The following is a 14,631-nucleotide window of genomic DNA, read 5'->3' on the forward strand; positions in this document are numbered from 1 at the left end:
GACATGGAATTAATATTTTTAATTCGCTGCAATTCATGGATTATCCGCTAAGGGGCGCACTCTTTCCATCAGAGTAGAAGACAAGCCGCATCACTGAGACAGACTGAAAACAGCAGACGGTATCAGTGCGCCATCTGCTGCTTGTTACGACGTTGTTAATACCTTGGTCTCTATTTCTCCGCTACACCCTCATTAGCCAAAATGTCGTTATCCAAACGGAGAAAAGTAGATAAGGAGTGTAGAATTTTCAAAGAAAAATGGACCACGTCCTATTTATTTACAGAGATGCACGGAAAACCTTCGTGCTTGGTGTGTTTGCAACAAGTTTCGGTATTGAAGGAATATAATATTCGACGCCACTACGAGACTCATCACAGTGAAAAATATGACGGCTTGCAAGGACAACTGAGAAGAGATAAGATTAACGAATTGCTGGCGGGTCTGAGGAAACAGCAGTCAACTTTCATCCAGAGCCGAGAAGTCAGTGAAGCAGCGGTAAAAGCCAGCTACCTAATTGCAAGCGAAATAGCATTAGCATCGAAGCCGTATTCCGACGGTGACTTTGTTAAACGATGCATGATGAAAGCGGCTGAACTTGTATGTCCCGAGAAGCGACAAGCTTTTGCCAATATTAGCTTGACGAGGAATACTATAGCAGAGAGGATTTCGGAACTATCGGCAGATTTAGACAGTCAATTGAAACAGAGAGTCAAGTCATTTATTGCATTTTCCGTGGCAATTGACGAGAGCACTGACATCACAGACGTGGCCCAACTGGCCATATTTATTCGAGGAGTTGATGAGACATTGACTGTTACTGAAGAGTTTCTTGAGTTGGTGCCAATGATGGACACTACAACAGCCGAGGACATTTTCGGCTCTGTCGTTGCTGCATTGGACAGAGTTGGAGTGGACTGGTCCGCGCTGTCAGCCTGGCTACAGACGGCGCGCCATCCATGGTCGGAAAGAAAGCAGGTGTCGCGACAAAGTTCAAAGACAAAGTACAAGCCCTTAATGGAGGAGATCGTTTCTGGACATTTCACTGTATTTTGCACCAGGAGGCATTGTGTTGCAAGTCGCTGAAAATGGACCACGTCATGGAGGTGGTTGTTTGCACTGTAAATTTCATCCGGTCCAGAGGTCTGAACCATCGTCAGTTTGACAAACTTCTCAGCGACAGCAACATTACCCACAGCCTGCCATACCACACTGAAGTGAGATGGTTAAGCCGAGGCGCTGTGCTGAGGCATTTCTTTGATCTACGAGAGGAAATCGGACAGTTCATGGAGAAAAAAGGAAAACCGGTGTTGGAATTACAATCTCAGAAATGGCTACGGGACCTTGCATTCTTGGTTGATATTACTGAACACTTGAACAATCTGAACAAAATGTTGCAAGGCCGCAAAAAAGTTGTCACACAGTTTTCTGACAACATACATGCATTTAAGTTGAAGCTGACTTTGTGGGAGATGCAACTGGCAAATGGCAACCCTGCTCATTTCCCCTGTCTGAGAGATGTGTGTGTGACCAGACCTGATGCGGACATGAAACGGTACAAAGACAAAATTGCAGGACTACTGCGGGAGATTGAGAAACGTTTTCAGGTATTTGGTGAACTTGAGACAGAATTTTCAGTTTTTCGCTCACCTTTCACAGTTAAAGCTTCTGATCTGCCGGTCGAAATTCAGCTAGAGATAATTGATTTGCAGTGTGATGCAGATTTGAAGGGCAAATTTGCCTCTGTAGGTCTGGACAGATTTTATCAGTATCTACTACCAGGGTACCCCAAATTAACAGCCCTGGCTGCTAAAATTTTGTGCATGTTTGGGACAACCTACCTTTGTGAACAAATCTTCTCAGTGATGAATATCAATAAAACAAAAATGCGTTCAAGGCTCACAAACAAGCACTTAAATGACATTCTGAAAGTGACAGCTAGTCAGGACATGACACCTGGTGTTGATGCACTTGTACAGGCCAAAAGATGCCAAGTTTCAGGAACAAATACAAGTCCAGACTAGACTAACACCTTTAAAATGCTGCCTTAGATACTGTTTGCATTGAAAGAATACAGCTCTGTGAAGATGAATCCTTACTGTGGTGATTTAAAAAATGTGCACTTTAATGTTAGTCAGCAGCTTCAAAATAAAAGTTGTGTGATGGAATTCTACTGTTCATACAACTCCATAAATTTTTAGTATGTATTGTATGTGTATGTATGTTTCATGTATGAAGTTTACAGATTTACAGGACAGGCGAACACTTTCTTCATTACACATTTAAAATCACTCTCTTTAGTTTGTAAGGTGTGCAGGGATTACATTTAGATTTTATATGCGTATGTGTAAGTGGTTTAAAAATTCCTTCCTTTAAAAGTCTCATTTAATCTTAAAGTGCATTACTATATTTTTCAGTACCAATTAAAGTTTTGTGCCTTTGTACAATCAGTGGGATCTGTTGCAATGCATATTTGTGAATGATAAAAGTAAATTGCACATTTGTCTAAGGAAATATGAGGTGTTTTATGAAATGTTTTGTAAAAGGATAGTTTATTAAATTTCAATATTTTCCTAATGTTCTTGTGCTTCTTTACACCAAAACAAAGAAAAGACATGATATTTTAATTATTTATAGCAGAGTATGGTATAATTTTAATGGTCCGGCCCACTTGACATCTCCCTAGGCCGTATGTGGCCCACGATGAGAAATGAGTTTGACACCCCTGGTCTAAACTAATGTTGCCTTTCTTGACATGGTCCGGTAGCTAGCGTTAGCTGTGGAAATAGCTATGTAATTTAGTAACGTTACATTGTCATCAAATGTAATATGAAAACTACATCAACAAATAATATGACCTCTCATGTTACACAAAAATGTATTAGAGTTCCATAACCCCCCCCCCCCCCCCTTCTCTGTAACCTGTAACGCGAGCAGACACCGGAAAAGTACGCCGCTCACACACAAGTGAGTTCAAGAGCGAGCCTGTTGCGTTAGCTCCGCCTACCCTCTTTGGCGGACCAATCACTGACGGGTGATGGAAAATGCGTCACTAACTATGGGCCGCTTGTGATTATTTTCCCGGGAATGTCGCCACAGGCACCCAGTTCTTTAATCATGAATTATTATAATAATAATAATATTAATTAATATAATAATAGGTTCAATCACAATTGTGTTACCTAATTCAGCGATAGATAGTGACTTAACAGAGATTTATTTTAATGAAAATCTTTGAGATTATTACTTTAAAGATGGTGTTAATATATTTTATTTAATATCATCTTTTACATTTTTTTATCTAAAAAGTTCTTTGTGTGTTTATTTTTATTTGTTTGCTTATAAGTTAAATGTTCTTAAATATAGAAACTTTAATAAAATATAAGTTTTTTAAAATTGATTTGAAAATGTTGCACTTTTTGACAAAATATCGGTCAAAACATCGGTAATCGGTGGGCTAGGACTCTCCAAAATCGGGATCGGCATCGGACCCAAAAATCTGGCATCGGTCGGGCTCTAATAATTAGTGCAAGGCATCACGAGGTGTAGGAATAACATGGACACACAAGTTAAGTTCATGAAAACTTCATTAACAAGAAAGTAATGGGGCATGCAGAAGGCACCCTGAAGTATCGAGAGATGTTTCCAACAAAGTATTGAATGGTCAGGCAATTATTTTCAGCACAGTTCTAGCAAAGCACCCTTCGGCCAAATACTCACCACTGGCACTGCTGCTGCAGGTGGAGCTGCTCATACGGGCTTTCTTCTTGAGGAAGGAGCGCCGGGAGGCCCTACGAACAGACTCCTGTGTCATGCTGTGCCGCAGCCCGGCAAGGGAGCGGCGAAGTGTGAGCGAGCGGTGAATGGAGGAGCGGCGGGGGTTGTGGGTCGCCGCAGGGGTCTCCAGAGGCTTGGAAATGGCCAGCTTACTGGCAGTGCGGCAGTGGGAGGACACATTTTCCTGAATATCTGCAGAGACACGCTCAGCAGCAGATATCCTTACCACTGGCACCAATTTTTCTGGGGCAGTGTCAAGCATGCTCTGAGGTTGAGGGGCAAAGCTGGTCAACTCCGCCACTGGTGCCTCCTGCTGGCTCATGCCCTCCAGATTCTGGGCATCTAGGTATGCCCGTGCCTGGCCCAGGCTATCCCTCTGGAGATGATCAGCCCCATCTTCTGTCTGTTCCAGGCAAGGGATCTGGGGGGGTTTGCGCAAGCTGCACCTGGGAGTCTCCATCTCCCCTGGCTCCATCTCTGCAGTCTGCTTCTGCCTGTTGTTCTGACGGGTGTTACGCTTAGGCAGCTTCTCCTCTGCAGTTTTCTCCTGCAGAGACCTGGCACCCAGGTCATCAATGTTCTCAGAAATGGGCTTCAGAGTCTGCACTGAAGAGGTCCGAAGGTTACTCCGCTTGCCCTTGGAGAAGCTGAAAAAGACCAGACTAGAATATCAATGGCACAAATAATTAATAAAATAGAAAATATCCAAGAGGGGCCATATAGGGCCTAATACAGGAAAGCTTTGACTTTGTACGTGTGTGCACGTGCAACTCGGCCAGTTTGTCTTCTACCAAATTTACAATGTGAAACAGCAATTTTGGTAGCTTGCCATCTCGCTAACTATAATTAACTTTCCCAAAACCTAGTCATAAAATCGTTGTTCTGGCAACCAACTTGGATAGTTATAGAAATACCATTAAAAACATATTTGAGACCAGTAAAATCTCAGCAGGCGCGCACACACACACTACTGGCACAAATCATGGAAACACTAGTTTGATTAATGCAATATTTTGCAACTATTTATTTTTGGCATAATAAATACAATATTTATTAAATGGAATATCAACATAAAACAAAAATGACTGCATTTGTGTTAAGTAATAATTGTTGGACCTTCCAATATGGTATGTTCATCCGAAGAAACCGGAGGCAGCCAACACAGCCACCCATGTGATATTTTAGACCAAATGCAGGGAATGCAGGGTTTTATATCAGCATTTTTTTTTTAAAATTTGGCTCTGTACTCCACAATTCTAGAATGCCCTTACCATTTTCGACCGACTTAGCTAGCATCACAGACAGCAGGTGCATGTGTTCATTCAATGGTGTCAACCAGCTGTGTCAACCAGCTGTGTAGCTGTGTGCCATTTTTTAAAATGACACACAGCCCTACCCATCAGCAGTTTCTATTTGTAAAATTCAACCAATCTCTAGGTCCTCTATCGCATACCGTTGCATGCCGCGATTTTCATTGTGACTGACAGAAATTCGCTTCCTCCGACTTTTTTTCTTCTGGGAAGGAGTCTTTGGCATCAACTCAGGTTCAGCATTGAAATCACTGTAGAAAAAAAAATAATGTTAACCGTTTCACGCAAATGACAAATCTGGCCAAACCGGGCCAAAAGAGAGAAAAAGAAAAAAATGAGACCGATAGAGAAAAGGGGAAAAAAAGAAAGTGTAAGACAAAAGGGAAGAAAAACAGGAAAGACAAAGAGCAAAGGGAGATTCTCCAATCAGTCACAACGTATACAATAAATACAATAACGGTGTTCTTCAATGAAGTGTACATATAAAAGTACATAAACATTGAATGTTAAGCTTTTTTCAAAAAAATTTTTTAAAAATTGGGATTGCAGGTATGCCATCCAGCCAAGTTACAGCTTGGCGGGGCATGCCCCATACCAATATAGCACCGAGAGTTTGGCACTTTTCAGGGTTCCCCACAGAAATAACCACAGAAAAAAAAAAGACTCTCAGCCCTTAAAAACATTAATTCCTCTACATTCTGACGCCATTTCAAGAGACGGAATTCATAAACAACTTCACGTCCACATAATAAAGTCCCAAACTAAGGGGATTTTTCGTTTTCTCCTTTTTTCTGCCACAAATGCTCCTATCCCACAAAGAATATGAAAACGGTACAACTTTGCAGCTCTGACGTCTACTTCCCTTGTAGCCTCATGGGTAGTGCCTCTGCCTTTTGGTTGGAACTGTTTACAGGACTGATAAACCCGGGTTCAATCCCTGCCTCCGACTGCAGTAAATCTCTAACTCAGTACACTGGCTTGCTGACTAACTAAAAATACAACATTTTAACTATTGCTTTTGTATATGTGAAATCTTTCCAGGACAGCTGAGCATTCAGCATTTTCAGCGCATTTAACGTTAGCTACCTTGTGTGCAAGTTACTCGGCATTCTTGTACGTGTTTTCCATGACATTCATATTAATGCTTGATTCTTTTTCTCTCTCTCTTAACTACTGCGATACCAGCTGACGCCAGTAGATCAGCCACCAGTCAGTGTGAGATTCGCAGGCACAGGACGTCTTGCTTGGTAGCAAGCTTTGCTGGAATACAAGCTACAAGGTAAGTGAGCTGAGAGCGAGTGTCTGCGTATGCGGTCAGCTAAAAGCTTTTAAGTTTTATTTGCGAGTAAGACCGTATTAATGACAAATTTTCTATAGTTTTAGTATGCATTCAAATTCCTGTTGACTTTTACATGCTTATACATGAGAATGTAGTAAGATAATATTGGCTAAACTGGTTAATAATATAACTACCTTGTGTGCTAGCCGCAGGCTATATTGTTGTTCATATGGTTCCTTACCCACATTATAGTGGGTTCCTCACGAACCATGTTATAATACTTAATTGTGTGTTGTAAAAATGGGCCTTAATTAATTTTAATGACATTAATAATTTCTGTTAGAGAAATACAGAACAATATTATAACGTGCTTGGTAGCAAGCTTCACTGGATTACTAGCAAGGGAGCTGACAGCGACTGTCTGCGCATGTGGTCAGCTAAAACTTTTATGTTTTTGCTGCAGTGAAAAAGAACTGCTTGTTTTCATTAAAATGCGGCACCGGAAGACTTGTCGTCATTCTGCGAGTACAACATATGCATGTCAGTCATAGCCTACATTTATATATGAATTCTTATTATCACTTACTCACTACAAACAGTGCAAAAAGAAATGATCTTATGAAAAACGTACAAAAAATGCCAAGTTACTCACACATATAAAGCACTGTCTATAAGTCATTCATTCAAACTGGCAAAATCTAGGCCTGCCATTAAAGTATTGATATCAAAATGACGCCAAGTTAGTGCACTACAAACAATATAGGCTCTTGCCTCACAGAAGTTAAAGAAGCTGTATTCCAAGGCAATACTACCCAATCTTTCCTAAACTGTTTTCAGTCACTTACATTAAGGAGGTTGAACGTTCTGCCTGCAATGTAATCACAATGGGAGTTTCACGCACAAACGGTTGAATATTGTTTTAATGTCGTCCCATGCCGATACAAGAAAACATTATATACTGTAGAGTACTACGGAAAAACATATGAAAGTTAATGATTACACATTTAGGTACTGGTATGTGAATTCTTTTGCATTATTTTTAAATCTGATATCAATGTTTCATCTTAAACCTTCATAAGGGGCACATTTATATGCTTTTTAATGGACAAAAAGCATTTTATTCATTTTTGGAGAGATTTGGATATGTTTCTGGACCCCTAGATATTTTAGACTACAGTACTGATGGAAAGATTGTAATTCCCACTTGAAAATGATGCAAAAGTGAGTTTCTGGAGTCAAAACAGTTGATTTGTAGTGAAATACACAATTATGTTGTGATTTACAGCAATGCATAATTTAGACATTTTGGATAGATTTGGAGGCACTGGGTACACTACTTTTTGCCTCATATATATTCAGCAGTTCTATCCACTCCTTACGCACTTGTGGTCAAGGAGCTTTTTTATTCAGGACATATGCATTTTCACCTGTTTTATATGTGGGTTCCCTCAGTATTTCATTGCAAACTAAAAAATTTATTTTGCTTTTTTGCCTAGACAATTGCATTTGTGCCACTTTATATTCATAATTTAGGAATAATAAACTAATTTAGTATTGTACATGGTACTTACATCTGGAGTTATAAAGCTTTAAATAGGGCACCCCCTAAATGGATTGGCCAGATTTGGCATGCGTGCAAAGGGGTTCAATGTATTCTTCTCAGTTCATGAAATCACAATCTGATTAACACAGTCCTAAATTTAGGTAGAAATGAAGTGCCGCAAATGTTATCTTGGCAAAAATTAAGCTGCTCTCCTTTAGTTTGAAATAAAATACTGAGAGCCACATATTGAAAAAATAAATATATACATGTCCTATCAATACAAAATAGAAAAATTGATCATTTATTACACAAATTGCAGACAACAGCAGACTGCACATGTGAATGGCAGCACTGTGTAAGGAGGTTTACAGAAGTGTGCTCCTTATCAGACCTCCAAAAAAAAAATACTGTTCAATGACTGTTCACTGCGCTGTTCACTGCGCTGTTTACTGCGTAAGTTTGATCGAGACAGTGCTTAATGGCAAAACATCCGATTGGATCAGCATTATGTAAAACTTTGGTTCTCCAAAACACAGTGTAATCATGTTTAGTACTGTTAGAAAATATCGATACAGTATCGCGATATTGTATCGATTCTCAAAAACACTATCGATTTTTAACCCATTAAGACCGGATGCAACATTTGCGTGTATATCCGTTTAAGACCGGGTGCAACGTTTGTATGTTTCTCCCTTTAGAGCCGGATGCGACGTGAGCGCAGTTTAGATGCTGTTGTCGTTTTCAAGACACGTGACCAATGAAATGCACGTGATTCGCTGAAATACGAATCATCCAAGTACTGGTTTTTAAAAAATGTTAATGAACATCAGTGTGACAAGTTTTGGTTTCTTACTGTTGGTAAGCTTGACATACCTCTTGGTGTATCTGAGGTGTTTCTTACAGCTGCGAATGAGATTGTAATTGTGGGAGGGGTCATCACGGGTGGGATAGCCACCAAGTCATTTTTTTAAATGACACCAAATCTTTTTAGATAAATGACAAATGTCATACATTATTTAGATTATTTTGAAGGAATTGGAAAATCTTCATTAATTTCTCCTATATACAGTATTTTTTTTTTGACCCAGACAACTCAAAAAAGCGGGAAAAAAACTCCCTCTCCCCCAGCCCCCACTCCCACTTTTTCTCCCAATTTTGTCTAAGGCTAATGCCATTTTATTTCAGAATAAAATTCAAGACTTGACACCAGAATATAGTACACGTGTGAAACTGAAAACAAGGGAATGTGGCTTCAAAGCCACATCACTGCAAAATTGAGAATACAATGCATTAACCACAGCCCTTCCCATACCCACTCTTACCTAGAGAACATGCGGTTGGCCTCCTGCTGGATTTCCTCCAGCCACACCATATGAGTGCTATCCACATTGCTGGCAAATTCCTGTAGCTTTCCATCAAACATCTCCAGGAGGGAGTGTGTAGAGGCCAGAAGGGAGTTCATGCCTGTTGTCTGAAGAAGAAAGGGGGACAGAGTTGATTCAGCAGACCATTAAAAAAACAGCCTACCATATTCACAAGGCCAATTCGACTGGAACATTTCCATAATTTTTATTAACAATGGGACTGAAAACATAAACCAGAAGCTTGTCCTCCCATGAGCCTTTCCAGCAACCTAGCAAGTATACCATCTACAAGTAATAAATCCCCCAACCAACCAATCACCGCTTCCCACACATTTTCAGCCAGCTTTACACTGACACGCAAAGAATGTTTCAATCTCAAAACACAAACTCGATATTGTATAATGGAATTTTGGCTACAAGACTTTCAAAAATCAGATTCCTGTACTACATAATAAGTTTCTAATATAGTCTTAAATATTAGAAACTCATGTAGTACACAAATCTGATTTGTGAAAGTCTTGTTGCCAAAATTCCATTATACAATACCTGGTTGGTTTTGTTGATATTGCAATATGAACCAATTATCAAGGTAAAAAAACAACATAAAAAAAAAACTTAAAAATAAGCCTTGGGCTTCATAGCAAATTTCTACAGATACAAACCATATACAATGCAATTATAGGGAGGTCGAAAGTTCCACACACAAACATAAAACAAAATGGGTTCTGGGCTCACTTTAACAGGTCATTTAACAAGGAAATATACAAAATCGGAGTAGATAGAGCTATTAACCCTCTGGGGTCGAGAGCTCCGCCAGCGGAGCTCGACAAGATGAAATTAACTTTCGTTTCTATTTGGATGATTAACTTCACATGCTGTTATCATACAGAGCCAACAAAAACATTGACAGAAACCTTAGAATCGCGACTTTCCAATGCGCCCATTGGCAAATAATATGAATCGTTTTAAATGTTCTGAATTTGATTAATTAGATCATGTATGCTTCGTTAAAATTTACTCATTACCATGTGAATTTCGCTCAGCAGGAAGTCCGCCCAAATCGCATTCACATGTTAACAACATTATAATTACTCTCCATAGAAGGAGGCTAAAGGAGGGGCGATGCAAGATCCATGTGAGAAATGCCAAGTCTGCGAAAGCGGGATAGAATGTCAAAGTGTCGCCTAATTCACTTCTTTTGAGGTGAACATTTCGTTTAATTTTGTTAATGGTCGTCCGGAAGCCGACACTGATGAAGAGCGGTGTCATTTCGAACAGCGAACTGATCCAGCTGAGGATCAACTTCATGCGTAAGTATATTTCTTATGACCATATTGGTAAATATGTGTACTGTATTGCAACGTATCTGTGTGTTTGTAGGAATATCCAGCAATATGCGCATTTGTAAATTCCCAAACTACGAATGATTCAAACTATTGCATCTCAAAATTATAGGCTAGGCTCTCTGCGTCTGTTTGTGTGTTAGAAGTATCAGGTAGACTATGTTTTTCGATCATATTGGTAATAAATAGCCCGTGGCGTGGCTAAGATTCTAAAACTGATGTCCTCGCACAATCGATATTAGCATACTGTAAGTAAATACGGGAAATAGCAATATAATAACCACTTAGCTAAACAGACCTAGCCTACTTCAGATTGAGGCATTGTTATTGATGAGTTGCCTGTAGTTGAGCTGGAATAGCAATGTTTATTTAGTTTAGCTAATGTTGTTTCGTTGATAGCTTGCATTATTTGTAAATGTGTGAATTGCTTCTCAAAATTATAGGCTACCTCTCTGCGTTTGGTTGTGTTTGTTTGGTTCTTTGTCTGTATATGATGTAACCATGTCACATTTCCTAAGTTTTGTTTTCATTAGTTAGTGGTTTGCCCCTTTTTTGTAAAGCACATTTAATTTTCACCTGTTGAAGGAAATGTGCTAAATAAATAAAGTTTGATTTGATGTCACATTTCCTAACAAACTTGTTTTTATCATATTTACAGAGATGCTGATCAGGAAACACGGCCTAGTTCACCACTAGCTAAGAGGCCACGCAAGCGTTGCAAGAGTACACCAGTCTCATCTCATCTTCCATGTGTATAATTTGCTTCAATAAATGTTCTGAAAATCAAAAGATGTCTTTGTTTCTGTCTTCTAAATCGCTCACTGAGTCTTTGTCTTAGTGGTGGGGAGGCATGCGGCCTCAAATAGCCTACTTAGCTGGCAAGTCCTCCTACCCAATGCATATTCATTACAGAAAGGCCATTTGCCCTCCCATTCTCACCTGGTGTTGAAAAATAGTAGTCACGACACTAACCTTTAGCAATGTATTTTATATTTCTCATTGGATTTGCTAAAATATTTTGTCATCTTTTGATACCCAATACCTTGATGAACACATTTTAGTGACCAAAAGTCACAGTGACCAAAAGGCGACATAGCTCAGGAGGTAAGACCGATTGTCTGGCAGTCGGAGGGTTGCCGGTTCAAACCCCGCCCTGGGCGCGTCGAAGTGTCCTTGAGCAAGACACCTAACCCCTAACCGCTCTGGCGAATGAGAGGCATCAATTGTAAAGCGCTTTGGATAAAAGCGCTATATAAATGCAGTCCATTTACCATCTTAGTCACAATTGTTCAGTGTGCTTTATTATAACATTCCTGTGCATGTTCAAAACTACTGTTTACAGTTTGTGTGTTTTTAGAGCAGTTTACAATCCACACATGATTATGACCTACTTACTGCTGCCATATTATTGTAGCTGAGTCTGTGCTGAAAACAAAGATATGAAACACTTTGGAATCACTGTATATAAAGTTGATGAAATTTACACAAATGTCAGAGCATCGCACAATCACCAGTGTGCCTCATTTTACCCTTAGACCCCAGAGGGTTAAATCGTTTAAAAAGTCCATTGACCGTTCTGCAATGCTACTTTTTTACTTCAGAAGTCAAAAATTATTAGGGGTGTAACAATTAATCGATTCGGATCGATGCATCGATACAGAAAGCAATGATTCAATTCAATCGATTCAACAGGCATTAATCGATCCGTATTGTTGAGAGCCGAAAAACACCGGAAGTTCTGTCAACGTCTCTGATTATTTCTTTTTTCAGTAGTTTTATATTGCATTTCACCATGTATCATCATGGTAAATTATTGTGTTTGTGCAGGTTGCACAAACTCCAGCCTGTCAGAACATAGAGTACACAATTTTCCTAACAGGAAAAGGAACGGTGCTAGCTTTCATGCCTGGGTGCGTTTTGTGCAGGTGAAGAGACAGGACTTCATTGCTGCATCTGTTACAAAAACGCGGTCGTGTGTGGCACTCATTTTAGACCCCCACCCTTGACATAATGGACAATATTGTCTATCTGGGCATTCATAAAAATATTATTTCACCACTCAAAAATCGTATTCCGTCATAGCAACAAGATAAACCTGACAATAGCCCTAAGATATGCCAATACAGCAGTGAAAACGCTGCGCACTGAACAACGAAACAAAGTTTTAAAAAATGATACCATGTCATTCTACAGTCAATATCTGGGACTAAATATTGAATAAATACACAACCTTACCATTGGTTTTACGTGTAGAGATGACCCTTTTGAGACTGAGTGGTCATATATTGTCTTGGACAATGCATTTGTGATGCCTGAGTATCTTCCAAAATAGCTGTGCGTAATACCACACGTGTCGTTTACGGCATTGTCGCCCTTTTAGTACAGTCTGCCTTGATTGACAATTCATTTATTCAGTAGGTGAGAGTATAAGCTTTCTAACGATGTATAACATGTCTAATTTTGCTTTTGGAATAGTGTTTTATAGGTCAGCGTAACCGAAATTTTTCTTATCGCATTCACTATGTGGTAGCAGTAGAAAACGCTGCACCTAGCAAAACGTTGTCAACGATTTTTCGTAATTTCTTGGAAAATACTATTATTATTGAGGACTTCTGGACATAGCTAAGCCATATGTTTACCTAGCTGACATAGTTTTCTGGAGCAAAACAGAAGCAAATAGAACAGTATCATCGATACTGTCTCTGTCTCTATCTACTGAACATAGATGAAATTTCATCATTGCTATGCAAGTACTACTGCTCAAAATATTTCGGTTATATACGTTATTTTTGAAATTGAGTGTCTTTAAATAGGTTAGCGGTATTATACAATGTGGATATATCTATAAGCTAACGCTGGTCACTCACCAAGACACCTGCCCAGTTCTCCACTGGTTCTCTTCACACCGACATTGTAAATTCTCAACAAAGTGTTCTGTCTCCAGAACATGTGGACCAACAAGTGTTCTTGAAGAAAAACCTCTCAAAGAGACACTGAAAGGCACACTATGTATGTAGTGGAAGTCAGGGCCAATCTTACACTATGTGCATAGCACCAAAGAGTGAGCCAACAGAAAGGAGTCAGTCGTATAATGGGTTTATAGCTGACAATATAATGGATATATGTTCACTGTTCTGAACTCTAGTAACATTCCGTTGTTTACATATTCATTTGTTGTGGCAATTGTAGTATCCATTGAAAAGGTATATGTTTATAATAGCTGGAGCCCAATTTATCGTGTCATACCTTATATTACAGTATTGCACCGTATCGAATCGTATCGCAGCAAAAATAAATTCACATATCGCCAAACATCAAATCGTTGCCTTAAGTATCGATATGGTATCGAATCGTGGTGAAGCCTAAGGTTTACACCCTAGAAATTATTACGCAAACTTGACTCTGTTTATGAGCATTTTTGCCTGCACTTAATGCTTCACCAAAATCAGTGGGGTTATTATTTAAAAACTCTAACCACATTGAAGGTATTATTACTCATTTCACCACAAGAAAAAATATTTCAAATGTTAATTGGTTATTAGTTAGATACGTTCTTATATTTAGGTGTCCTAAATCACATTTCAGAAGCGATATAGCACCAAAAAAAAAAAAAAAAAAAAAAAACACGGCGCTCGCTGCAGAAGGGATTTTGTTTTGCTGAAATGAAATGTTATTCAAATTGTTGCCAATCCCTGTCTTGACATCATCCTGATTGTTCAATTGCGATTCTTCCATGCCCTCTAAAATGTTTTCTGACATTGTCAACAGTCTTGTATAAAGTAGAGCCCGACCGATGCCAGATTTTTGGGTCTGATGCCGATCACGATTTTGGAGTCCTAGCCCACCGATTACCGATGTTTTGACCAATATTTTTCAAAAGGTGCAACATTTTCAAATCAATTTGAAAAAATATTTTATTAAAGTTTCTATATTTAAGAACATTTAACTTCTAAGCAAACAAATAAAAATAAACACACAAAGAACTTTTTAGATAAAACAATGTAAAAGATGATATTAA

At 39.1% G+C, this 14,631-nt stretch overlaps 1 protein-coding gene across 3 annotated transcripts in view; it reads right to left on the reverse strand.

Annotated features, from left to right (window-relative positions):
- The window catches only part of incenp (inner centromere protein), a 129,166-nt gene that overhangs the window by 99,494 nt on the left and 15,041 nt on the right, over positions 1-14,631 (reverse strand). For all 3 annotated transcript variants that reach the window (XM_064335670.1, XM_064335669.1, XM_064335671.1), the window contains exons 2-4: positions 9,229-9,377; positions 5,228-5,335; positions 3,718-4,421 (exon numbers count right to left, since the gene is read on the reverse strand). In XM_064335670.1, coding sequence (XP_064191740.1) covers positions 3,718-4,421; positions 5,228-5,335; positions 9,229-9,368 — 952 coding nt within the window. In that variant the 5' untranslated portion in view covers positions 9,369-9,377. The remainder of the gene's footprint in view (positions 1-3,717; positions 4,422-5,227; positions 5,336-9,228; positions 9,378-14,631) is intronic.

This window comes from Anguilla rostrata, chromosome 5 (genome assembly GCF_018555375.3).
Source record: "Anguilla rostrata isolate EN2019 chromosome 5, ASM1855537v3, whole genome shotgun sequence".
Taxonomy (NCBI): Eukaryota; Metazoa; Chordata; class Actinopteri; order Anguilliformes; family Anguillidae; genus Anguilla; species Anguilla rostrata.